Genomic DNA, 22,587 nt, shown 5'->3' on the forward strand with positions numbered 1-22,587 from the left:
CCCAGCGAGAATAGGTCCCATTAAATTGGAAGGAACGACATTTGAGAATTTTCATTCAATTCTAATTGTGTCATACTGATTTACACTTGTTTCTCGATTTGGTTGTAGTAAAATTTCAAAATGGCGAAAAAGGCGACTAAGAAGTTTCAGAAAAACCATTTGAAGCGTGCAATTGGCCAACGAAAGGTTGAGCAAGCGTATAAAAAGAAGATCACTCGAGGAAAGAAGCCCAAACATGTTCGAGACGAGCAAGAGTATTCTGCGAATGGGAAGAACGAGCGGCCGACTAAGAAGAGCACTACAATTAAGGAATTACAGAATATGCTTGAAAATGATCTCGACAAAAACGTGGATGAGACTATTGAAAGTGTGAGACTGGGAGACGACAATGATGGTGAAGTAGATGAAAATGACTTTACGAATTTCTTGGATGACGATGATCAAGCTATGTTAGCTTCTGAGGGTGCAGACGAAGATGAAGACGAAGATGAAGATGAAGATGAAGATCTATCGGCTGAAGATAGTAGCGATCAAGAGGACGGGAAGCCGAAATCAGTACGAAACTCGACTGAAACGGATACCTTAACAAGAGAAGATGTAGCTCGTTGGAAGAAATCACTAGTTGAGGAACATTCTTTACGATCTTTCAAGCGAGTTGCTGTTGCTTTTAAAGCGGCTGCTAATGTTGGAAAGGATGAATCTGTAACTTCGAAGTTCAAGTATGCGATAACAGATCCGCAAGTCTATAATGATATTATTCTTCTAGCTTTGACAGAGTTTCCTACACTGCTGAACTTTCACATTCCACTATCGGCAGCCAGAGGAAAAAAAATTGTTTCTACGAACTCAAAAAAATTCCAGCAGCTGGCTCCAGTTTTGAAATCAGTTTCGTCGAGTATATTGCAGTTGCTCTCAGATCTGAGTGAACCGAAACTGTTAACTGCAGTTTTGACGGCTGGCGAGCAGCTACTTCCTTACTTGACAAGTTTTAGGAAATTTGTAAAGGAGTTTCTAAAAGCCGTTGTCGATATTTGGAGTACTGCCTCTGATGAAAATACCCGATTAGTGGCTTGGGTAGTAGTACGATCTGCAGCAGAATCTGGTGATAAAGGAATGCTCGAGCTATGTATGAAGACCTCATATTCTGGAATGATCAAAAACAGTCGGAATGCTACCGCTTATACAATGCCTATGATCAATTTTATGAAAAATACTGCTGCTACTTTATATGGACTTGACTTGGAGGTGTCATATTTGACTGCATTTGATTACATCCGGCAATTGGCAATTCATCTGCGAAATAGTGTTGTTCACAAAACAAAGGATTCATACAAGGGAGTGTATAATTGGCAATTTATTCATTCCTTGGATTTTTGGCGTCGTGTTCTGTCAAGCCATTGTGTTCCTGAAACAGAAGCTCAGCAGGGAAAGCAATCTGCTCTACGACCCTTGATTTATCCTTTAGTTCAAGTTATGCTGGGAACCATGCGACTTATTCCGGCAGCGCAGTATTTTCCTCTAAGATTCATTCTTTTCAGATCTTTACTGGATTTGTCCAGAGACACAGACGTTTACATTCCTTTGATGCCCACAATAACAGAGCTACTGACTTCTACTACTATTACCCGTCCTGGAAAACCTTCCACATTACGTCAATTTGACTTTGAACATAACATCCGCGCCAATACAGCTTATCTCGGTACGAAAATTTATCAGAGCGGAGTTTGCGATCAAATAATTAATTGCACGATTGAATTTTTTGGTTTGTATGCTAAGTCGATCGCGTTTCCCGAATTGGCCGTTCCTTGTGTGCTGTTGCTCAAGCGGTATGCCCATCGTAGGGACCGTCTGCAAATCACAGCTACAAAGTCAAGTAATAAGAAGGGTAACAAAAGAGAGAACATCAAATTTCTGAAGCAATTACTTGACATTGTCGAGAGGATCGAGGTGCAAAGCAAGTACATTGAAGATAAACGGAAGCAAGTTGAATTCTCACCCACAAACCATGAGGAGGTTAATCTGTTCCTTAAAGAGGTTCCATGGGAAAGTACACCGCTTGGTAAATATTTAACAGTTCAGCGGTCTATTCGAGAGGAACAGTTACGAGTGCTAAGGGAGAGCTTAAAGAGTGAGCAAGACGAACGAGATGAGAATGTGGATGGTTTGTTGGAGGATGATGACGACGTGATTGAGCCTGACGAAGACGACGACGAAGAATAGATTGATCTAGGAAAAGTTTTGCGCATTAATACTTCATGAATAATTTGATGCATTATGATTCAATATAGTACAAAGCTCGAATGTCGGGATAACACTACAAAGTCTTATAAAATGATTTGTATGCGTGGTCAACGTCGAAGAGCAATTCCCGGGCTTCTTCATCAGTAATCTCATCAGTAGCTTTCATGCCATTGAGCTTTATCAGCCATTCTACGATTTTCGACCGACCTTCAAAATCTTTGGTTGTCACAGCATTCAAACTAAGCATGAGTTCTCCAAGTAAGGGATGTAATTGATCTTTAGCCTTGTAGTTTAGTTTGAGAGCGTCCATAAACGTGATGAAGTTCTAGTAGCATTTAGTGTCTAGCACTTAATTTCGAATGATGAAAAACTTACACCAGTAGCATCGGCAGCAGCACGTGCGGATGCAGCAGGAGAAATAGAGGAGCTGTTGGACTGGGTAGCTGTTACGCTCGATGGTTCGGGCTGTACGGGATGCGAAGGTTCTATAGGATTTTCGACTGTAGCGGGAATTCCTACTCGGAGGCGAGCTATTGCGGAAGGGTACTCAATCTGGGAATATAATTAGCTTTTGCTCGCTATAAGTAAAAAACCAAGAACGATATGTGCGTACATCGTATTGACGGCGGAATGAATCGAGGTCCTGGAATTCATTGGCAACATCCTGATTCTTCAAAATCGTACTATACTGCGCCAACAATCTACTGCATATAGTTGTGTATTGTGCTTGTGAAATAGTGTCTTTCACATAGCCCTTTTCAACAAAATCCAACGTAACTATTATAGCATATATTTCGGCCAGGGACTCATAGAGATCTCGTTGCGCGGACGTGCGATACAGACGGACCTCCTCATCAAGAGGAACCGACGACCGAAGAGCTGCGGAGGAGGAGAATGAGGCAGACGAATACGACGTCGGAGCATATGGCTGTTGGTATGCCATTTCAATAATCACAGCTATTTGGCTCAGTTTTCGAGCCTCTAGATTCGACTAAGGTCCAGATCTCGAGTTGGACTCTTTCTCGCTACCACCTTACGACCTTCGTCATCTCTGGGATATTGACAATGGCTCCCTAGAATTCTACAAACACCTCCTGCTTACACTTGTTCAGCCATCTAAAAATTGGCATAAACGACAAACCACCAAACCTCTTGTGCTGTTATTACCCGAACCACGGAGTGGGCTGGCCGGCTCTTTGCTGGGAAAGGGACAGCGCTCTGTGACACAAAACACTTGACTTACTCTTGTCCGAGTAAACATGGCCGGTTCAGTCCTACAGTCGTCCAGAGCTTTTCTTTTCGCTTTTTTCCTGTTTTGCTCAGATCGTCTGCCACTCACTCCGTTCTTTCTGCGTTTTTCAGCTTGTTCGGTTAATCTCTTTTGCCTATTTTTTAGCCGCCCATTGACTTCGTTTGTTCATTGGATTTGCTGCAGATATTTTCTTGGATAAATCGTCTTAGTCTTCTTTCGATTTCGCCATCCGCGCTGTCGTCGCCTATTCTTGTTCTCCGCTGCCATTGGCGCGGTCTCGTTCCGCTAGCCAGATCTTCGTATTTTTATCAGATAGCTATTTGTCTGCAAAAGCATTGTCGCCATGACTTCTCCTGATATGGCGTCGGATCGTTCTACGGTTAAACAGCTTAAGGAACTCTTTGTGTCCGGTTTGAGCGGCGGATCAATACAGGAAATCAACATAGTAACCATTGTTGCTCTGGTACGTGTCGCGTTGAGTTCGCACCTCTATGTATACTTTCTAAGTCCACTCCTCTCCACTTTCCTGACCGTTGTAACATACCTTTGTCTGCGGTTACTGCATAATAATAATGCTGCTGTGGTTCAAGTAGAAATTATTGGGCTCGGTATCATAATGTTTTGTTCTGGATGCTAATTCTCTTTGTTATTTAGTCGTCATATGCGGCCTGGTGCGCCTTACAAACTCGATTTTCTTTTTTCAGTGCTCCCAGACATAGTCCGACGCCTTCGCTTCCTTCTCTTCTAGTCGACTTTTTACTGAACTGGGTCATTCTTTTACTCTCAATAACAGTTTACGCTCCACATCCGTTTGTTTTCAATCTACTCATCCTCGCTCCTGTCGTCATCGTCACCCTGTCCTTCCCATCTGTTATTTCAGTCAGGCAGCGAACTGCGCATGTCGTTACAAAGCGACGGGAAAGATTGAAGCAATCCAGGCCAAGTTCCTATTTAACTCCTCATGATACCGTTTCTGTGAGTGACGTCTCGAATCACTTGTCCTCAGAACCACGATCAAACGGAATTGGCCAAGCCCCTGATTCTTCCTTGCTGCCAAGTCAGTCGTTTCAATCCTCCAATTCTCACGATTCTATTTCCTCCCCTCTCGATCTCTCCTCTTCGTCCTCCGCAAGTTCTCCGAACTCTTCTCTCTCTTTAGACTCATATATCCCGAAAAAATCGTTTCTTACAAACTATCGTGGCGGAATGATGGTGATTACGTGTATTGCTATCTTAGCCGTTGATTTCAGAATATTTCCTAGGAGATTTGCTAAAGTAGAGACTTGGGGTACCTCCCTTATGGATCTAGGAGTTGGTTCGTTTGTTTTTTCGATGGGACTTGTTTCTGCTCGGGGACATTTAAAGGATCGTTTTCTTCGGCAATCATTAAGTTTGCCTCAGTCCGTTTGGAGATCAATACGTCAAGCCACATCTGTTTTGCTGCTTGGTCTAATTAGATTGGTTTTAGTGAAAGCTATTGGCTATCATGAGCATACATCTGAATATGGCGTTCATTGGAATTTTTTCATGACTTTGGGCTTTCTACCACCCTTCGTCACAGCTTTGAATTTTTTACTTCCTTACATTTCTTCCTCCGCTTTGTCGCTAGGAGTTGGTATTTTGTATCAAGTTTTGCTTGACTTCACTCCTTTAACGAGATTCATCTTGACAGCTCCTCGGACAGGCATAATATCTCAGAACAAAGAGGGTATTTTTTCCTTTTTTGGGTATCTATCTATATTTCTTGCAGGTCAAACTGCTGGATTTTATACTTTGCCGTCTACTCCACGGCATATCAAACTACCATTTATAAACAAGCTGGCTGAACCTGGTCTAACTGCGTCAAATCCTTTAGCGGCCTCAAGACGAGCAATGCTGGTTTATTTGGTGGTGGCTGGACTTAGCCATGCAGCTCTGTTCCAAGTGTGTATTAAAGGGTTCAAGATGAATGTATCACGGCGGATAGCAAATCTTCCTTATGTTCTATGGGTCACGTCGTACAATCTTCTGTATATACTTATGTATCTTTTAGTGGAAGTTTTGTTTTTCCCTGTTCCAGATGCTCCATCCGCCGAGTTAAGTTACGATGAGATGGTTCCGTGGGGGCTCGAGGCAATCAACAAGAATGGTTTAGCTATCTTCCTACTTGCAAACGTGCTAACGGGACTGGTTAATATGGCCGTCAATACGCTCGAAGTCCGTAATTTGCAAGCACTGGCCTTACTTTTGATGTACAGCGGAGTTTTGGCTGTTGCAGTTGGTGCTTTCCGCTTGAGAAATTGGCATATTCGCATCTAAACCGGCAAATTCTAATGGTATTTATTTCATTTGCATTGTATTTTTCCAGTTTTTTAGTTTTTTTTGTTCGCATAGGAATGTTAAAGTTTCAATCTGGGTTCTCTGGGTTTATACCCCAAGTCTTGTTTCTGTTTCGGAGTTTTGTTTGGGATTCCTATTCTCTTCAGTTTTGTCTTCAAGTATAAAGTAAATTGAAAATAAATCCAATTTCAGACGACTGCTTCGCTTTTTTTTTTTTTTTTAGTTCAATTTCGAACTGTATTAGACAAAATAAGGTATTAGATACAGAAGGCAATGTAATCTTTAGAACTCCGGCAACAAAAAGAAGGAAGAATATACGACAAGGAAGCAGCAGATTAGTGGATAGATACTGTTTAGCACTTGCTAAACTTACACAAATCTTCTCACGGATCAAACTATTCTCATTCTTGCCAATTAATCTACGAAAAAAGTTTTGTACGAGAACTGCAAACAGAATTCAGCGGATCATCATAACTTTACCAATATCTTTTCCTCCTTGTGAAAGCGTTCCGCCGACTGAACTAGATATTTTCTTGCCAATTTGTTCGAACACTTTCCAGAACTTAAGATTTTCATCGCTAGCAATCGTTGCCAAAGTGGTACCATCAGGCGACAGCGTCGATCCAAGGATACGAGTGTCGTGGCCTTGTATCTCACCATTCTTGACAAGAGTCGGGTAACTCCAAATAGAAAGATTATTGTCAGGAAATCCATGACTAGAGACAATTTCTTTATAGGAAGTACTCCATTGTAGCGATGTCACTTGAGATCCAGTGTCGATCGAATTCAAACGAGCACCGGTTGTGCCATTCCAGAAATGGATTTGCTTATCATATGTCCCACCTCCAGTAGCCAGCAAATTAGTTTGCCATGGACACCATGCCAGCGCCTTGACAGCAGCTTTGTGATTAGTCTTGGTGAATTTGGGTGTCGAGGATCGCGCATCCCATATATTAACCAAGTTGTCATTTCCACCACTGGCAAGCTGGGCGCCATCCGAGCGCCATTGAAGACCACATACTTCAGCTTGATGGTTTATGAGCTCAGAGACTTTGTGTTGGGCAATTCTAACGTCATGATTCCAGATAGATCCATCACGACAACCAGATGACAAAATATGTCGGTCCCAAGACATGACCCCGACTCTGGCCGAGTGTCCTACCATTGACCTAATTTTTTCTTGCCCTTCGACATCCCAAATTTGGACATCGCCATCAGAAAGGCCAACAGCCACATACGCTCCATCACCAGACCATTTTAGTCCTGAGATGTAAGTATCGGGAGTTGTACGCAACAGGCTCTCTACATTGCCCGTTTCCGCATTCCACACATACAAATCTCGATCTAAGCCGATGGCAACTTGGTTATTGCAGCTCCAATCCAACAGATTAAGATAATAATCATCTCTAATACCGGGTGCATCTAAGATACGTTCAGCATTTGTAGGAAGTCTTCGTCGTAACTGAGCGTTAACCGCAGGCTTTAGGGGCCGATTATATTGGCTGCGCAAATCAATAGGCTTCTTTGACTGAGGTGCTTCCGGCTTAAACGCAAGAATACGCTGGTTCAAAGCGAATCCACAAGCCTCAGCAACAGATTCCTGATAAGCTAACGAAGCAGAATCGGACTGAAAAATGCTCGAACCTGAAGAAGAAGCCAAGCTGAGTCGGCCAGCATTTTCAGAGCTGTCGACCTTTGACATGGTGGTAGATGAGACAGAACGACTGGGAATAAATCTGTCAGCTTTCACGCTTGCTTTGAAAAGCTGCTTCTTTGCAATACGCTTGGGTGTATTCGATACCGGCCCTGTACCAACCAGAGATACGTCGGGCTGATATGTCTCTAGTCTCAAAGGCGAATTATGCTGACGGTGAATTGAAACTTTTCCATAATTTCCATTTGACGGGGACAAACGTCGAGAGATACCCGAGAGCTGCGAATAATGCTTAGGAGTTATAGGGGACGGGTCAAGTTTAGGCTGCACAAACATACTCCTATTTGGAGTACTAGAAAAAGTGCGTCTGGATTTTTGAGGTGTGTTGAAGCTCATGGTTTTGTAATACTCCTCGAGATAAAAGCGAACCGGGACCAGCCACGAATTCAGATAAAAGAAAAACTTGGTTGAACAGAAACGAATAAAAGCACAAAGACCAGCTTTGAGACTTTTAAGAGGAGATTAGAGGAGTCGAGAAAAGACAGACGCAAGCAAAAATAAAGCTAAAAGAGGAATTGCAGGTGGGTAGAGGAATAGTAGCTGATTCCGCAAGCACTTGCGAATCAGGCTATTTAAGAGATGGTGGATAATTGGGGACCTGTGCGGCGGATTTGTTTACTATTTACAAGTATCCAAACATAGATATGTAATTGGTTGTCATGACAACTGATATGGCAAAGCCGCATTAATATTATCTTTTTGTTAACAATAATATTTCTCAAGATAGAGAGGATAGAATATATAAAGCATATGAGTGATAGAACAACAATATAGTTATGTTCGAAAATTCATCGAATGATTCGACTTTGGAAACGTCAGGATGTAACTCTTCCGTCTCAAGTATTGTATCGCTTCCTTCTGGCTTTCCATCTCGCGTGTTTTCTCCAATGCTTCACATCCTTGATCTTCCGACGGCCAGTTCGCAACCAAGCGCGGAGAAGTTGAAAGAAATATTATATCAGTATGGGCACTCTTTAAGTTTGGACTGCGACAGTGGCGACGCTGAGAATGCAACCCCAAGGGGGTATATGTCATGGTTGACAAAGTTGATTAGTTCGGGACTAGTTTGGATTCAAGATGAAGATGAGCAAGAAAAAATATTCGAGTTAATCTCAAAAAGCATTGCCGAAAAGTGTGGAAGAAGTGCTGCACCGTCCATGGTGAGAGAGTTCACGATATCAGGATTGCCTAGCACCCGCATAATTTTGAGTGAACCGAGTTTGACAAATGACTCAGTGGGGTTTAAAACTTGGGGGAGTGCACCTTTGTTGGCAGAGAGAATGTGTTTTATTCAAAAAATTGAAGACGATATTTGGATTAGACCTGGTAATGGTCGCGTTCTTGAACTTGGTGCTGGTACTGGGTTAGTTAGCATTACTCTAGCCGATTTGGGATATCGAGTGGTTAGCACGGATTTGAAGGAAATATTGCCAAATTTGAGAGAAAATATTAATAGAAATAGAATTTCAAATACTGAAGAAAGGAAAAATCAATGGGAAATTGAAGTTGAAGAGCTCAATTGGACGACCCCGGAGTCCTCGAAAGTATATGCCCGCGGAGACCGGTTCACGGCGATAGTGCTGTCAGATCTCGTCTATGACTCTGACCAGCCGGATCTAGTTACAAAGATGATCGGATTGTTTTTGGATAGACAAGTCACAGACTGCAGAGTTATAATTCAGATACCTCTTCGCGAAAGATTTCTGGACGTTCGGCGTGAATTATGGTCTGCTCTGGCAGCGCTAGATTTGCATTTAATATGGTTTCAGCAGCAGACTGGGTTTGATGATTTTGGTCAGTCGGAATATTTATGTTCTGTTTGGGGGTACCATCAGCATATAAAGATAGACATTTCGGAAATAAATGATAGATAGACATAGTTCCTGCTAATAATGGTTTCGACCTTACTTAGGGAAAGGATCGGTATTGCTGAGAACAATAATACTCCGCTCATGTGAGATGTACCCTTTCATATGGCCCTGGTAAATCATTGACGCGGCCCAGCATTCGACTTGGTCTTCGTTGACTTCAATACCCATTAACTTAAGAGCACGTTGGAATTGGTGAATTGGCATTCTTGTAGAGTTATCAATTGCATGTACTTTTTCAAAAAACCGTGGGCGCACGATTTGGCCCCTAATCTCGGTCATTGATAAATACAGTCGACGGTTAATGAACGCGCGTTCCCTGGCTGCTAAGCAGGATTCAAACGTGCGCAAGTCTCCACGTTTAGCGGCTGAAAACAAGGATTGGTATAGAGAAGAGAGATTCGGGAAGATAGACCATATAGTATCGCGAGGAAATCGACGATGTAAAAGGATATGAATTGGAAGAAGATAAGTCAGAATTAACTCTTGGTTACGTATAGCTCGCCTATGACAAATATCCAGAGCAGCTGAAAGATGCTCTTCTGCCTATGCTCTTGTCAGTATGCACTCGGACATATGAAGAATAGATTGGCGAACCTTGTCATAATCTCCCTGAGCAAAAGCTAGAACCCCTGCATAATATCTGAATGTGACGATATGTGCTTTCGGATAGGTATCTAAACTAGGTACATCGCCTGCGTTGGAGCTGGCATTCAATACTCTGATTACACTAGTAGCCAAAGAGAGGTTCCCCAAACGGAAGTAAGTCTTGAATAAAAGACAGATGAATAAATACACTCCCGATTTGCGCGACAAAGAAGGTGCTGAACTGCGATCATTCAAACAGACGGTTAATGACCGGTTGATTACTCGTGCTGCAGCCTCCAGTTTGGACTGCTTGTCTGATACAGCGGTATGGCTTTTTGATAGGGTCTCATGTACATCTAGTTGGATTGCAATATCTTTCAAATCTGAAGCCACACGATACAAAACCGGGATTATCCATCTGTCATTTTTTTCTGCAATTCTGTTTAGTTTGATGGCAAGACGACTCTGATCTTCGTAAGCGAGCGACAGATCTCTCAAAGAAAAGCAACTGTCCGCGACAAGTAGACATTCTGCAGCAATCTCAGCCCAAAGTTCGTCATTGATGCACTTTTCGCATAGGCGACTTAGCGAAGACGAAGAATCGTAAGGATGCTTGATCTCGGTGGAAAATAAAGCAACCGCGTCCGCTAAAGCACGACATTGAACTGTCAGTAACCCAGATAATCGCGTGCCATCCCGGTTCCGTGCTGCGTCTTTAACTGATTCCAGATAACTGACCAGATTCGCCATTCTCAACAGTCTGTTATTTTGATTTTAAACCTTCAAAACTTAAGAACTGATATGGAGAACTCTGCCAGTGGGAAATCTCATCCGGCTGGGAAGTAGTGAGTGTAGAAATGTCATGCGGCTCTGGCCGGGAACATTCGAGCTATAGTTGAATTCCAACTTCTTGAGCAAAGTCAACATTGCATTATCAAGCGTGATAGCTCAGTGCATATTCTTGCTCAAAATGTCCATTGACACAAATTGGAACGCGCTAACTGAAGAGCGACATGAAGAGCTTTCGCATTACATCCGCGACTTTCTGCGCCAACAATTCCAGAGCATGACACTACCTTCTTACATCGCCAACGTCGATGTCATAGATTTTGATCTCGGGTCTTCTGCTCCGTCAATTGAAATTAAACATATTGGTGACCCATATCCGGAATTCTACGAAGATGCCACAGATCAGGGTCTATTTGCGTCGAGCAATAATACAACTTTAAGTCATTCCATGAATAACGGAGCCAGTCAAGCTGGGAATTCCAATAGTCAACCTAAACCACCTTCTGCTGGTCCTTCAAGTCCGGCACCTTCTTATACCGGGCCTGATTCCTCTGGTCTGCATTCATTTACATTTCCTACGAATAGTGCTTCTGCCAATGTGCCCGATCAACATCAAATACCCCTCTCTCAACCGCATCCTGTATCTGGTCTTTCACAACTCCGACTACGCACATCTCCTGTCTTTCATCCGTCATCTACTCCATTACAACAAAGCACTTCGCCTATCCCTCCATCATCGGGAATTCCATTTTTACATCATAACGTTCTCACTCCTTCGCTTGTGCCTGGTCTAAGATCACCATTACCGACTCCTCTGTACAGTATTCCTGGAATATCAGCGGCCGCTGCAGCAGCTTTCCACGGTCAATCGGAGGAAGCTATTATTGATGATGACGATTTTGATGTAATCGATAATGTTGATCATTCTGCAAATCATGTCAATTATCCACTTACGTCCAGTCCTGTTTCCTTAACAGCTGGTCATCACAGCAATCGCGAAGATGAACTTCATAGTTTTGCAAGTACTTCGGCCCATGCATACATACCATCCATTAATCGACCCTTTCGAAGTGCTTCACAGCCACCTCATGGAAGTATCAGTGCGCAGCCACCGCCTTTTTCTGTTCGGGAAGACGATCTCCAGTTTCTACTTCATATCCAATATTCCGGGGATATGAAGATTGTTGTAACGGCAGATCTACGGATAAACTATCCTTCAAAGGATTTCTTGGTATTACCGATCCGGTTAACCGTGACTGGTCTTGAAGTGAATGCGATGGCAGTGTTAACTTATATGTCTCGCCGAGTGCATTTCAGCTTTATCTCCGATGTAGGCGGTAGTCGTGGATCCTCCGGTGATGGAGTTCCAGAATCGCGGCACTTCGAAGTTTTGCGCAACGTGAAAGTCGAATCTGAAATTGGAGATCAGGAAGGGAAAGGAAGCGTGCTGAAAAATGTTGGAAAAGTGGAACGGTTTGTTTTAGAACGACTGAGGAGCATTGTTCGTGATGAATTGGCCTGGCCTGGTTGGATTACCTTTGAGATTTAGATTCACATTCGTGTCATGATGTATATATTGCAATTCTGGAGTTTATCGATCAATCTGAAATAGAGTAAACAATGATACATAAGCAGGAACAGAGGACATAATATTTGAATTTTCTACCAATCCAGCGAGCTCCGAAATAAGACGATTTTATAATAGAAATTAGTCCGTTCGGTAGGAAGCAGAGGCAATTGGAATTTGAGCAAGACGGGATTAAAGCGTACCGCAACTGTTGATGGAGTCGAGTGAATGTTGAACTTTTTTGGAATTCGAACTCATCAGAGCGGCCAAAACCATCAAATTCATTAAGATCATTGTTGGTGCTGGTGACATGGATAAAGCAGAAGTCAGACACATTGCCACTATTTGTATTATGTCTTGTTCGAGCAGTATACGTTTCTCCTGGTGGCTTATTTGGATGAAAATTTGAGGCCATTTGTGTCATTTAGTCAACTGAGTTGTATATTATTTCTATACTTGGTTTGTACTTGGTCAATATAGAAGTTCACCAAAAACGACCGTCTATCCAAAATAGGAAAATAATAAACAACCCACTATTCAGCCTCAGCTGCTATTACACAATAGGCGTCAATACGGCTTGAACCGGTGCTTCTTGTCATTGCCGTGTTTATGCTTGCCTTTGTACTCTATTGACTCGAAATCACTTGACTGTTTCTGACTTGTTTTTTTTTTTGACGAGACTTGCCAGCCGGAGTCGTCGTGAGGTAAGAGAGCCCTCTCGTCAATAGCCCAAAGATTCACGCGTCCGTCTTCTCCACCAGAGGCGATATAACCCGATATTTTGTCGACCATAATCGTCCGGACAATTTCTTCGCCATGAGCTTTGTCGAAAGTTATTCGGTTATAGGGATCAATGCTGCTTGCATTCATCTGTAGGAGGCTGAACTGTAGCTTCGAATTGCTTCCCACCGCGACATATCCTTGATTTGGAGATATGTCAATGATGTAGTCGCAGTCCCAAATTTGACGCACATCACCTAACTCCATCGGGACCTTAGAGGGATCTGGGTCTTCGTCTTCTTCTTCTTTATTCGTGTATTTGTAGAATGCGACGGTTTCCATATGACTTGCGGCGTACATGGCATTGGCATCTTCATGATCGTCGAGAAATCCTGCAAGATGTATGCTAGAGCCGTGATTGATCACTTGCATAACTGCATCATCCTCATCGCTGATCCCACTGTCGTAGCGAGTGATGAGTCCGTCGGTAGATCCGGAAAGCAAACAATGGCGCACTGATGGGTGGAACGCAACTGCTGTCACATCGTCGTTATGGGAGTCCAGGTATGACCTCGCTGGCACGCGAGAATTACGAATATCCCAGACAATTAGCCCTGCATCTTGCGAATCAAGCTCGGTTCCGGTCGCGAGAGTGTTTGTCAGTGATGAATACGCCATCGATAAGAGCGGTGTAGTTCCAGTTGTCATTTCTTGGACGCACTCATTTGAGCGTAGGTCCCACAGTTTAACTACACCATCTTCACCTGCCGATGCAAATGACCGACTTTGCTCTAAGAGTGCTATTTTAGAAATTTTTTTTTCGTGAGCAGCAGAGATACTCGAGGTTTCTCTTGCTTGCAAATTAGCCGAGACCTCAAGAATTCGAATTGTTCGATCGGAGAGTGAAGCTGCGAGCTGGGTGTTGCTGCTCCTCGCTATACTAGTTGAAATTATGTCGTAAACATATTCTGAAGCGAAATTTAGAGAACCTGTTTGATTTGGAGTCCAATTTTGTTTAAACATGTTTGTTTGGCTCAAGATCTTGTGGAGTGAACGAAGATTTTGATCTCCCAACTGCCTTGTTCTTCTGGTTTCTATTGCGACCTTGTTCAATCTCTCCAATACCGCAATCTTCGCACATTGAAAAAATGGCAAACGGATCGACGCCGAATACCCCAAATCGGTCGCTAATTCCGTCGTCGACTGCCCAATTCCGGCCGACGCATGGAACTTATGTGCTCTCGCAGCCGTTTAAATCACCTTTGAAATCAACAACGGGCTCCACCAGTCCAGGTCTCGCAAATCCTGATATTTCTGCTAGCGATACCGGCTTGTCATGCAGCAGTTCTCCTCTAACGACAGCCCGTCACGATAGATTTGGGATCTCTGGACGCCGACTGTTTACGGACATACCGCTGAGAGACTCGACTCCGTCGACCTCGCATGTGTCGCGAAATTCTACCCGGTTCCGGGAAAAGTTTCTAAACACTGCTAATGGTGAAACAATGCAAAATAGAAAATATCAACTGATTCTCACGAATTCAGTTGAAGTCTAGTCAATGGGAATGTTGAAAATAGAATTTACTAACATGAATGCTTAGACCGATCCACAATCGATCCTTCGCTGATCAAGCAAGACTCGGCGTTGGATATATCTCTGCGTCACGCACGGAACAGGCTTCTCAGCGCCCAACAGGCACATAAATATGAGACCACGACAATAACTGTCACGTCTAAATCCGGAACAATAACAGTTTTGCAAGATCAAAATCTCCAGGTTTTGCGAGAAAAATGGCAGATTGCAGCGCAAAATGCGTCGAAATATTTGTTTGTTCTTGCTAACGAGCGTGTTCAGAGAATGGGTGGGGTTTCTGAATTTTTGAAAAAAACTTCAAAGAAACGGGCTTTTGTTGATGACGAAGATAATGACGAGATGCAGCTGAATCGGGCGAGGTTGCTAAGGGAAGGATATTCTGAAAGCCAGATCGATCAGATACGTGATGAATATGATTTTGACGTAGTAGTACCAGTAAAACATATTCAGTCTGAATTCGAATCTAATGGAGGGCCTAGAGTTGATTGCGAAAATGACGAGGAATTTACAATGGAATTGATGCTTTCGACGTTGAACATCGACTACAACGTTGTATTTCCACAATGATGAACTAGCTTGCTGTTTGCGTTCTGGCTATGAATAATAACTTGATATGAAATATTCTTCTGCATAATTCTACAATAATTATAAATTTACTCCTTTTGGCCAACAACGGCTAAAAGTTTATCAAACACCAAGCTAAGGTCACCAGTGGCATATTCAGGACCTGTAAATACTCGATCGACAATATCGCTGCTCAATATGACTTGGTCTCGTGAATCTTCAGTGGATTCAGCGGCCGATGGTGCTCGGGCAGTCGTATACTTCGCCGCGTTCGTTGCACTTAAAATAGCCGTCACCCCTTCCGCAACGAGACTTGAGTCGGATAAATCCAATTCGGAAGCACGGGTGGTAGATAAGACTGCTTTCTGTATCGGCTGTGAATCAGCAGTTGACGGCGCAGTTAAGGTGTAAATCATATTGTCCGTGTCGACAAATATGAATCCATCGGCGCCAAGACTCGTGGGCGGAATTGCGTGTATGGTGCTGATCGGTCTTGTATGTACTGCAGCATATAGAGGGACAGGCGAGTTCTTGGTAAACACATACACGTTCGCGGCGATTATAGGAAGCGTCGAGACCGGAGGAAAAGCGACGTGATTGATAGCAAGAGCAATGTAACTGTTCCCCGCCCCAGTCACCATCAGCGATGAGGATCCAGATGTTGTGTAACCGACGGCTGTTGACCACTCAATGGCACTGCCAATTACATTATAGACACTAAGCCGACACGAGGTCAGAACAACCACTGATGGGCCAAGCATTGAGATGGATCGAATCGAAGATTCGAAATATCCGGAAATGGTCTTGACAATGGAAAAGTCAGTCGAACCAGATACTGGAACAGATACAACATGAATAGAGGACCCTTGCGTTAACAAAATTATACTTCCGTCCGGCGACCAGGCCAAGAGCACCTCGCCATCCGAACCATCGTCAGCAATACTGAACGTGGACGACGAACGGCTGATCGCTTTGGAGTAGCTCGGAGCAATAACATGTCGCGCACTCCATTCAATCTGACGATTTCGTAATCGTGGAAACCGTGGTCTCCATAGTCGTAATCCTCCCCCAGAACAAGCCGTCGCAAATGCCATGCCTTTGTGATATGACAAAGGAGCAGCCGACATTACTTTCACAGCCACATTCGGTCCATGAGGATTAACTATTTTCGTAATTAGATTCCAAGACACGCCGGACTGGTCCTGCTCGGAGCTGGAAACAGCCAATCTACATAGCCAAAATTTTAGAGTCACTGTCATATCTTCTTCCGATAGTAAGCCATCGATCGGGGGAGTATATAATTCATCCACCGTAGCCATCCAGTCGTTTCCTGCTGAGATTTGAAGTTGTGTGATGTGAGGGTCTTCGATCGCTTCCTCAAACAATACTTTACCGGTCTGCAAGGTCCGCGCTACGGCATGCATAGCAACCTGTTCGCAGTTAAAAGCATCGTAAATCTGTATCTGAGCATTTTTTTCGGTAGGAAAATAAAAATATAATTTCGGCCGTGCGAGCTGGCCCGGAGGGGAGTATAACTGCACCGTAGTAGGATAGATTGAGTAATTGGGCACATCCCAAGGGGCTTCATTTGACAATTTGAGGGCGTAATCCTCGGATTCAACAACATGCTTAACCAGATTCAAAAGTTTTAGTGAAGAGGAGGTCAGTATCTCTACCGGATCAAGAGTGGCTTGAGAGAGTGCAAGCGGAGGCACACTACTGTGACATGCTTTCACGCCAGCAACCTGTAGTCTTGCATCTAGATCTGTTGCGGAGAAGAGTATTATGTCGTCATTGTTGTCACCAACACATAGGGCGTAATTTGTAGATGTTCGGTCAACTACGATATTGGTGATAGGTCCTGGCAAACGTGGAAGAAATTGCACGGCACCGGTATCGAGCTGCCAAAATAACAAAACCTTTTCGTTTCCACCAGAAAGTAGGTATTCTCCATCCAAAGAGAACGCAAGTGCCCGTACCAAAGATAAATGCCATTTTAAAGTCCGAACATTGAATCCTTTTCTAGCTTCATTCGACTTATAAGATAAGGAATCTGAGAGACAAGGATAGTGAAGTTCTATCGAGCCGTTCAAAAAACCAAGAGCAACAACACCATTATCTGAGACTGCCACTGTCGAAGCTCTTTTTGTGGTTTTTATAGAAGCCAACTCAAAAGAAGAACCATCGATTTTGCACACATTAAGCTCGAAGCCAGAAGTTTTGCTCTTGGGTGAATAGACAACGATGTGGGACCGAGAGTGAGAAATGGCAAAGAGACAAACATCTTTAAATTTTCCTAGTTCTTTCACTAGGGGTATATTTTCTGTAAGCTGAATTTCGTTGATCAGTATGTCTATGTCATTAGTATTGCAAGCCGTCACGAATTCAAGGTAGTACATACTCGAGTCAATAAATGGATTTGCAGTCGCCAATAGAAATTTCTTGCTTTGATCCAGCACATCGATAATTCGATGAATGCGCGAGATGCCAAACTCGCTAAGATCCAACTTTAATGGACTCGCTTGGGTGCTCCAGTCTATTCTCAGCAAAGCGCCATTTCTCATAGCCAACCAGAGAACAGGATACCCGTCTTTCGTCGGCTGAGCAGTTGAGTCTAGCACTAGATCAACTGCGAAGTATGCCTCCGCAATCGGCATTCTAGCTACGCATTTCTGCGATGGAAAAGCATAAAGCCTGCTCTCAATTGCAGTCAACACAGTAAGATATTTATGATCTGCAGAAAACACAGGTGCAACATTCACTAACGGTCCCCCGAGCGGTTGTGAAATAGTCCAGTTGCGCTTCTCGGCACGCGTTGCTCGAGAACGCTTCCGCGCACCTCTGCTGGCTGAAGTAACTTTATGGTCTTTTACTGGCATTTTTTCTATCAAAACACTACCAGTCGGCTATTCTCTTCCTTTAGTGTCTATTTCGACCGTATGATCAGCCTCTAGAATACTACTATTTTTCATTTCTGGTCTTCCAGATCTTCCAAAGAAAATAAATTTCCAAACTCCCATCTGAGAGCCGCACACAGAGGCGTATAGGGAACCAAAATAAGTCCAAGCAGTTATCTTGACCGATTAGTCCCTGTCATTTCAAATTAATTCCAAAGGTAAAGATAAACAAATATATTCCATTATATTTATAGAACCGTCGCAATTACTATGTCTTCTTATCCTATTTTCAAGCCTGTATTCCATCTTTATATCAATGCCGAGAATTCGGAGTACGTAAGTACGTTCGAGAATGGCAGACCGGGAAAGAGAAGTACGTTAATACTATGAGATTCAGCTGGTTTCCAACCACTCCAAGATTTTAATTCCATTCGGACAAATAATATATTTGAATCGAATACTAACTGTTTTGCTAGTTTTTGTGCAAATTCACGAGGGCTATTGTGACTCGAGCGATGAAGCATATCCGTTCAATATTAAAATCAAATCCGGAACCAACTGGCTTTTCCTTAGTCCTGACAACGTCCTCACACTCGATGTTCGTCTGCGTGCTGAAACTGAGGATGGCCACGGCGTTTATATTCACTACGAAGGCTATACCAAGCCGACTCCAGCAATGAACGCTGTTTTTGCAGGTACTGGTTCGACCATGGACTTTGGTGAAACAGAGTTTTTCATCAAGCCCATTATCGAGACGGATGCCCCGAAGGAGGGTTGGGTGAATAACAAGTATTTTATTGGAAAGGGCCGTTTTGTAAGAAACGAAAAAGGTGTTATGGGAGCCGAATATTACATCTCAATGTGCCAGTAACTCCAACTGACGGCACTCAAATTTATTGAGTGTATATACCATAGACAATAGACTTTGATTTAGTACATTATATTTAACCTATATCTTTAGGTACCATCTTATGGCGGTAAGACTAGTCTCGTGACCTCGGACCGCGGCTGTAGAGCTATCCACCATTGATGACCTTGTTTCCTTATAGATATCTCGCTCTTTCAGAATAGCTGATTTGCTGTAAACCATAATCGGATATTCTAATTTGTAGGGCGGCAAATTATGTTTTCTCCACGAGAGTACTTTACACCGCGTTTGCCTCCTTATCCCGGTCCATTTCCTGTGGGAACTGTCGAGATAGAGATTCCAGCACCTTGGCCAAAAGCCTATCCCGAAATCCAAAGTTCTGTAGAGACTTTGCTGTTTCGGCTGTTTTATCCTGTTTCTGCCGATGTTTTCGAGGCTTGCGAGGCTCAACACCCATTCTGGTTCCCGGAGGATCGTCGAGAATATCTTAGAGGTAAGGACTCAGATCAAAAATGTATGCTTACGTACTAACGAGAATAGCCTTGGTTGATTTCACAAACCGGCCAGCAATTGCTGGAAATCTGATTTCTCGTATACCTTACATCACTGATACTGTTCTTCCATGCAAGGCCAATTTGCCACTGAAGGCAGCTCCAGAGGGGCAAAAATGGCCCGTTGTCTTGTTCTCCCACGGTCTGGGCGGAACCAGAAATACGTATTCGCAGTTTTGTGGGTCTATGGCGTCCCATGGATTTATTGTCATTGCTCCCGAACATCGTGAGCATTCGGCACCTCTGACCCATGTGAGGGATTTCTCCGCTAAGGGCTGGGTTCAGAAACGAGTCCATTACCGACGGGAAATGGAGATCAACCAAGATGCTAGGATTCTACGAACTTATCAGCTTGTCCAGCGTTCAAGAGAAATTGTGTCAATTTTAAGGGTGCTTTTGGTTCAGCAGCCTGAACTCTTGCCAATAGACAGGGCTGCGGTGGAAGCTGGCAGGCAAATTGATCCGATAAAATTCGACTGGTCACAAGTAAATACAAAGCTGGACGAAGTTATACTGTCCGGTCATAGTTTCGGTGCTTCCACCGTGGTTAGTCTTGCTAAAGGAGCATATCATCATGTTGAAATGCTGTTTGAAACAAAGGACAGCGTACCCATTTCAAATGTCCTCGGTTTTGAGAGAGTCCCCAGTAATCTGGAGACCCCGATAATTGATCGCGAAGACGAGTTTCTTAGACCTGTGTCCACACCTGCATTACTGCTACTTGATCCCTGGGGAATTCCCGTATATCATACTATGTCTATCCCTTTAACGGTGCCAACGTTAGCAAATATGTCGCAGCCATTTTACAACTGGGGAGCTAACATGAAATTGATATATCAGCTACTGAGTAATTCGGCAGTTGAAGAGTCGGCAAAACCTGTTCCGCCCATTAAGACTCATTTGTTTCTTACGCAGCCGTCTGCGCATGCGTCACAAAGTGATCTGACGCTATTGTTCCCGACTCTCTCGCGAGTATTGTTCAAAATTCCAGGCTGTTCAGCTGAAAACCAAACTGCAGTCATGGATATGAATGTGACTTCGTGTGTGGAGTTCTTAAGGGAACAGGGGATCAGCTCATATGATGTTACAGCCGAGGGAGCAGAAGGATTAATGAAAGCGGAGACATCGGAGCACCCGGTCCATGAACCCAATGATAAACTGACTAAGGGATATCTTGTTGCGGATGGGAAGATCCAAGGTTGGTCAAGACTGGATGTCAAAGATGGGATCTCAGTGGTAAATATTTTAGAGTAGCTATCATTTGGGTAGCTATTATGTCTATACATTGATACGTTAATAGTATTGTAATTCTTCGGCGAGTCCGTAAAGTAGGGCATTGTTGGCACCTTCTAAACTCCCAGTCACAAGTCCTGGGTTAGCTGCCCTCATACTCTGGGCTATTTGAGTTGGAGTCCAATTGTCCATGACAGTCCAAAGGTTTGCCACCACTCCAGACACATGGGCAGCTGACAAACTAGTCCCAGATGACAACTTCGACTGCCCATTTATGAATGCAGACCTAATATCGACTCCAGGAGCGAACAGATCAACACAGGGACCATTATTTGAAAAATCAGCGATCGCATCGGTTGATGTCGACGATCCAACTAATAGCAAGCCGTTAGCTGTAGACGATAGTGATTTGAAATATCCGAACCCAGATGTACAGGCATCTGAGCCTCGGTTATTGCCCGCAGCAGCGATAACGACTATCCCTGCATCCAAGGCTGCTTGGATGAACAGGTTTCTGATTTGAGAAGGTTTCCCAACACCAGAAAAGTTGATGATGGAATGGCGAGTCTTGCTAGAGTCATGGTCCTGGATGATCCAGCGAAAAGCAGAAAGCAAATCGGATAAACGACCGCGGCCTTGCTTGTCAAACATTTTCACCGCAACAAGATGAGTGCTTTTTGCTAAGCCGAATTGTTTGCCTCCGATTATTGCAGCAACGTGAGTTCCATGACCGTTAACGTCGAAATCCGCATGGTCGGAAGCTAGATTAATGCCCCATTTCGCTCTATGGCCTGCAGGACGAAATTCCGAGTGAGATATTTCAATGCCGGAGTCGAGAACGTAAACTGTAGAGTTGGCTCCACCTCGGTCGTCGTACTTGTAGTTGTATTTGTCTGAGCCAAGTTGGCGATGTTTGTAAGATAATCGTGAGATCCCCCAAGGAGCTCGTAACTGCGTCTGCAATCGCGCAAGTTGCTCTTCACTATCAGTTTCAATTGCCTGAATTATAGATAGCTTTGAGATAGTTTGAGCAATGGACGATGTTAATCGGGCTACGTATGCATGAAGCTGATGGTTTGGAAGATCAATGGATTTTATCACACCGTATTTGCGAGTATAATCGAGTGAATTTAGTTGTACCTGGTCTTGTCTGAATTTGTGGTATATTGGTTCGTATTGCGCGTTAACCCAGGTTAAGTGTGATTCGATATCTTTGATGCCAGTATTGCGTGCAAACAGAACGATAAACACATCATTGCTATTTAGTAGTTCACCGAAACATCTTGTAATAAAGCAGCATATCACGAAAGTCAGCAAAATCCATTTGTTTTTCAGCCGTTTCAATGATTGTCTTAAAGCATCCATTTGATGATATTTCAATTGTAGTTATAATCTTGAAGAGAGAAATTTGAATTCATCAATATCATGAGCTCATGGCTTAACGCGTTGAGCGGCTCAGATGTAAACAAACAAAGAAAATATTTGGCTACCCAGGTCTAACTGCAAAAGCAATAGAGTCAAAGAAGTATTTAACTCAACAGAGATAGAAAACTAGATGGAAATAAAGTGATAAATTCAAAAATTCAAACAGACGTTCTGTGTTAATCATGGTGTCTTTGAAATTATTGTCCTGTACATACACAGTCAATATCCTCGATCATGTTGTCTATTTGCAATAACTAATGGCAATATCAAGTTATTATACGCCTACTGATTAAGTCAGCAGATTTTCGTAATTATTCACTGTCATATTCAAAATGTTTTCACCTGTGATATCTGTGTAATAGACTACGCTAATATCTAAAGTAAAATTCTGGATACA

General features: G+C 43.3%; 13 protein-coding genes across 13 annotated transcripts; 7 read left to right on the plus strand and 6 right to left on the minus strand.

Annotated features, from left to right (window-relative positions):
• Position 1: 1 nt before the first annotated feature.
• V1516DRAFT_145611 (Noc2p family-domain-containing protein) lies at positions 2-2,504 on the plus strand. The gene has a single exon (XM_066918654.1). The coding sequence runs from the start codon at positions 121-123 to the stop codon at positions 2,218-2,220; it is 2,100 nt and encodes a 699-aa protein (XP_066778560.1). The 5' UTR covers positions 2-120; the 3' UTR covers positions 2,221-2,504.
• V1516DRAFT_683742 (vacuolar protein sorting-associated) lies at positions 2,315-3,184 on the minus strand (the record flags this gene model as incomplete). The annotated part of the gene is made up of 3 exons (XM_066923527.1): positions 2,315-2,566; positions 2,617-2,793; positions 2,855-3,184. The coding sequence occupies 3 exons, from the start codon at positions 3,182-3,184 to the stop codon at positions 2,315-2,317; spliced, it is 759 nt and encodes a 252-aa protein (XP_066778561.1).
• A 369-nt stretch (positions 3,185-3,553) lies between these two features.
• V1516DRAFT_669992 (GWT1-domain-containing protein) lies at positions 3,554-6,011 on the plus strand. Its single transcript, XM_066921273.1, has 2 exons — positions 3,554-3,955; positions 4,147-6,011. The coding sequence occupies exons 1-2, from the start codon at positions 3,837-3,839 to the stop codon at positions 5,789-5,791; spliced, it is 1,764 nt and encodes a 587-aa protein (XP_066778562.1). The 5' UTR covers positions 3,554-3,836; the 3' UTR covers positions 5,792-6,011.
• On the minus strand, positions 5,923-8,058 carry V1516DRAFT_669993 (ubiquitin-protein transferase). Its single transcript, XM_066921274.1, has one exon. It carries the CDS (start codon positions 7,860-7,862, stop codon positions 6,270-6,272), a length of 1,593 nt encoding a protein of 530 aa, XP_066778563.1. The 5' UTR covers positions 7,863-8,058; the 3' UTR covers positions 5,923-6,269.
• A 198-nt stretch (positions 8,059-8,256) lies between these two features.
• On the plus strand, positions 8,257-9,665 carry V1516DRAFT_669994 (putative methyltransferase-domain-containing protein). Its single transcript, XM_066921275.1, has one exon. It carries the CDS (start codon positions 8,303-8,305, stop codon positions 9,398-9,400), a length of 1,098 nt encoding a protein of 365 aa, XP_066778564.1. The 5' UTR covers positions 8,257-8,302; the 3' UTR covers positions 9,401-9,665.
• Positions 9,431-10,732, minus strand: V1516DRAFT_621073 (uncharacterized protein; the record flags this gene model as incomplete). The annotated part of the gene is made up of 2 exons (XM_066919512.1): positions 9,431-9,940; positions 9,992-10,732. The coding sequence occupies 2 exons, from the start codon at positions 10,730-10,732 to the stop codon at positions 9,431-9,433; spliced, it is 1,251 nt and encodes a 416-aa protein (XP_066778565.1).
• Positions 10,733-10,952: 220 nt separating this feature from the next.
• Positions 10,953-12,320, plus strand: V1516DRAFT_619875 (uncharacterized protein; the record flags this gene model as incomplete). The annotated part of the gene is made up of 2 exons (XM_066919468.1): positions 10,953-11,188; positions 11,357-12,320. The coding sequence occupies 2 exons, from the start codon at positions 10,953-10,955 to the stop codon at positions 12,318-12,320; spliced, it is 1,200 nt and encodes a 399-aa protein (XP_066778566.1).
• Positions 12,321-12,546: 226 nt separating this feature from the next.
• On the minus strand, positions 12,547-14,499 carry V1516DRAFT_145970 (WD40-repeat-containing domain protein). The gene has a single exon (XM_066918657.1). It carries the CDS (start codon positions 14,079-14,081, stop codon positions 12,906-12,908), a length of 1,176 nt encoding a protein of 391 aa, XP_066778567.1. The 5' UTR covers positions 14,082-14,499; the 3' UTR covers positions 12,547-12,905.
• On the plus strand, positions 14,008-15,412 carry V1516DRAFT_670000 (uncharacterized protein). Its single transcript, XM_066921276.1, has 2 exons — positions 14,008-14,555; positions 14,660-15,412. Exons 1-2 carry the CDS (start codon positions 14,207-14,209, stop codon positions 15,217-15,219), a joined length of 909 nt encoding a protein of 302 aa, XP_066778568.1. The 5' UTR covers positions 14,008-14,206; the 3' UTR covers positions 15,220-15,412.
• Positions 15,205-18,174, minus strand: V1516DRAFT_670002 (uncharacterized protein). The gene is made up of 2 exons (XM_066921277.1): positions 17,618-18,174; positions 15,205-17,569 (listed from the first exon to the last, which is right to left on the minus strand). Exons 1-2 carry the CDS (start codon positions 18,093-18,095, stop codon positions 15,306-15,308), a joined length of 2,742 nt encoding a protein of 913 aa, XP_066778569.1. The 5' UTR covers positions 18,096-18,174; the 3' UTR covers positions 15,205-15,305.
• A 45-nt stretch (positions 18,175-18,219) lies between these two features.
• V1516DRAFT_145955 (uncharacterized protein) lies at positions 18,220-19,275 on the plus strand. Its single transcript, XM_066918656.1, has 3 exons — positions 18,220-18,453; positions 18,590-19,090; positions 19,163-19,275. Exons 1-2 carry the CDS (start codon positions 18,384-18,386, stop codon positions 18,982-18,984), a joined length of 465 nt encoding a protein of 154 aa, XP_066778570.1. The 5' UTR covers positions 18,220-18,383; the 3' UTR covers positions 18,985-19,090; positions 19,163-19,275.
• V1516DRAFT_670006 lies at positions 19,092-20,848 on the plus strand. The gene is made up of 2 exons (XM_066921278.1): positions 19,092-19,474; positions 19,522-20,848. The coding sequence occupies exons 1-2, from the start codon at positions 19,237-19,239 to the stop codon at positions 20,784-20,786; spliced, it is 1,503 nt and encodes a 500-aa protein (XP_066778571.1). The 5' UTR covers positions 19,092-19,236; the 3' UTR covers positions 20,787-20,848.
• Positions 20,849-20,855: 7 nt separating this feature from the next.
• V1516DRAFT_605895 (peptidase S8/S53 domain-containing protein) lies at positions 20,856-21,836 on the minus strand (the record flags this gene model as incomplete). The annotated part of the gene is made up of 1 exon (XM_066919274.1): positions 20,856-21,836. A coding segment is annotated over one exon (981 nt), but the record flags the coding sequence as incomplete, so codon positions are not given.
• Positions 21,837-22,587: the final 751 nt, after the last annotated feature.

Source organism: Lipomyces oligophaga (assembly GCF_038497815.1).
Source record: "Lipomyces oligophaga strain CBS 7107 unplaced genomic scaffold V1516scaffold_2, whole genome shotgun sequence".
Taxonomy (NCBI): Eukaryota; Fungi; Ascomycota; class Lipomycetes; order Lipomycetales; family Lipomycetaceae; genus Lipomyces; species [Lipomyces] oligophaga.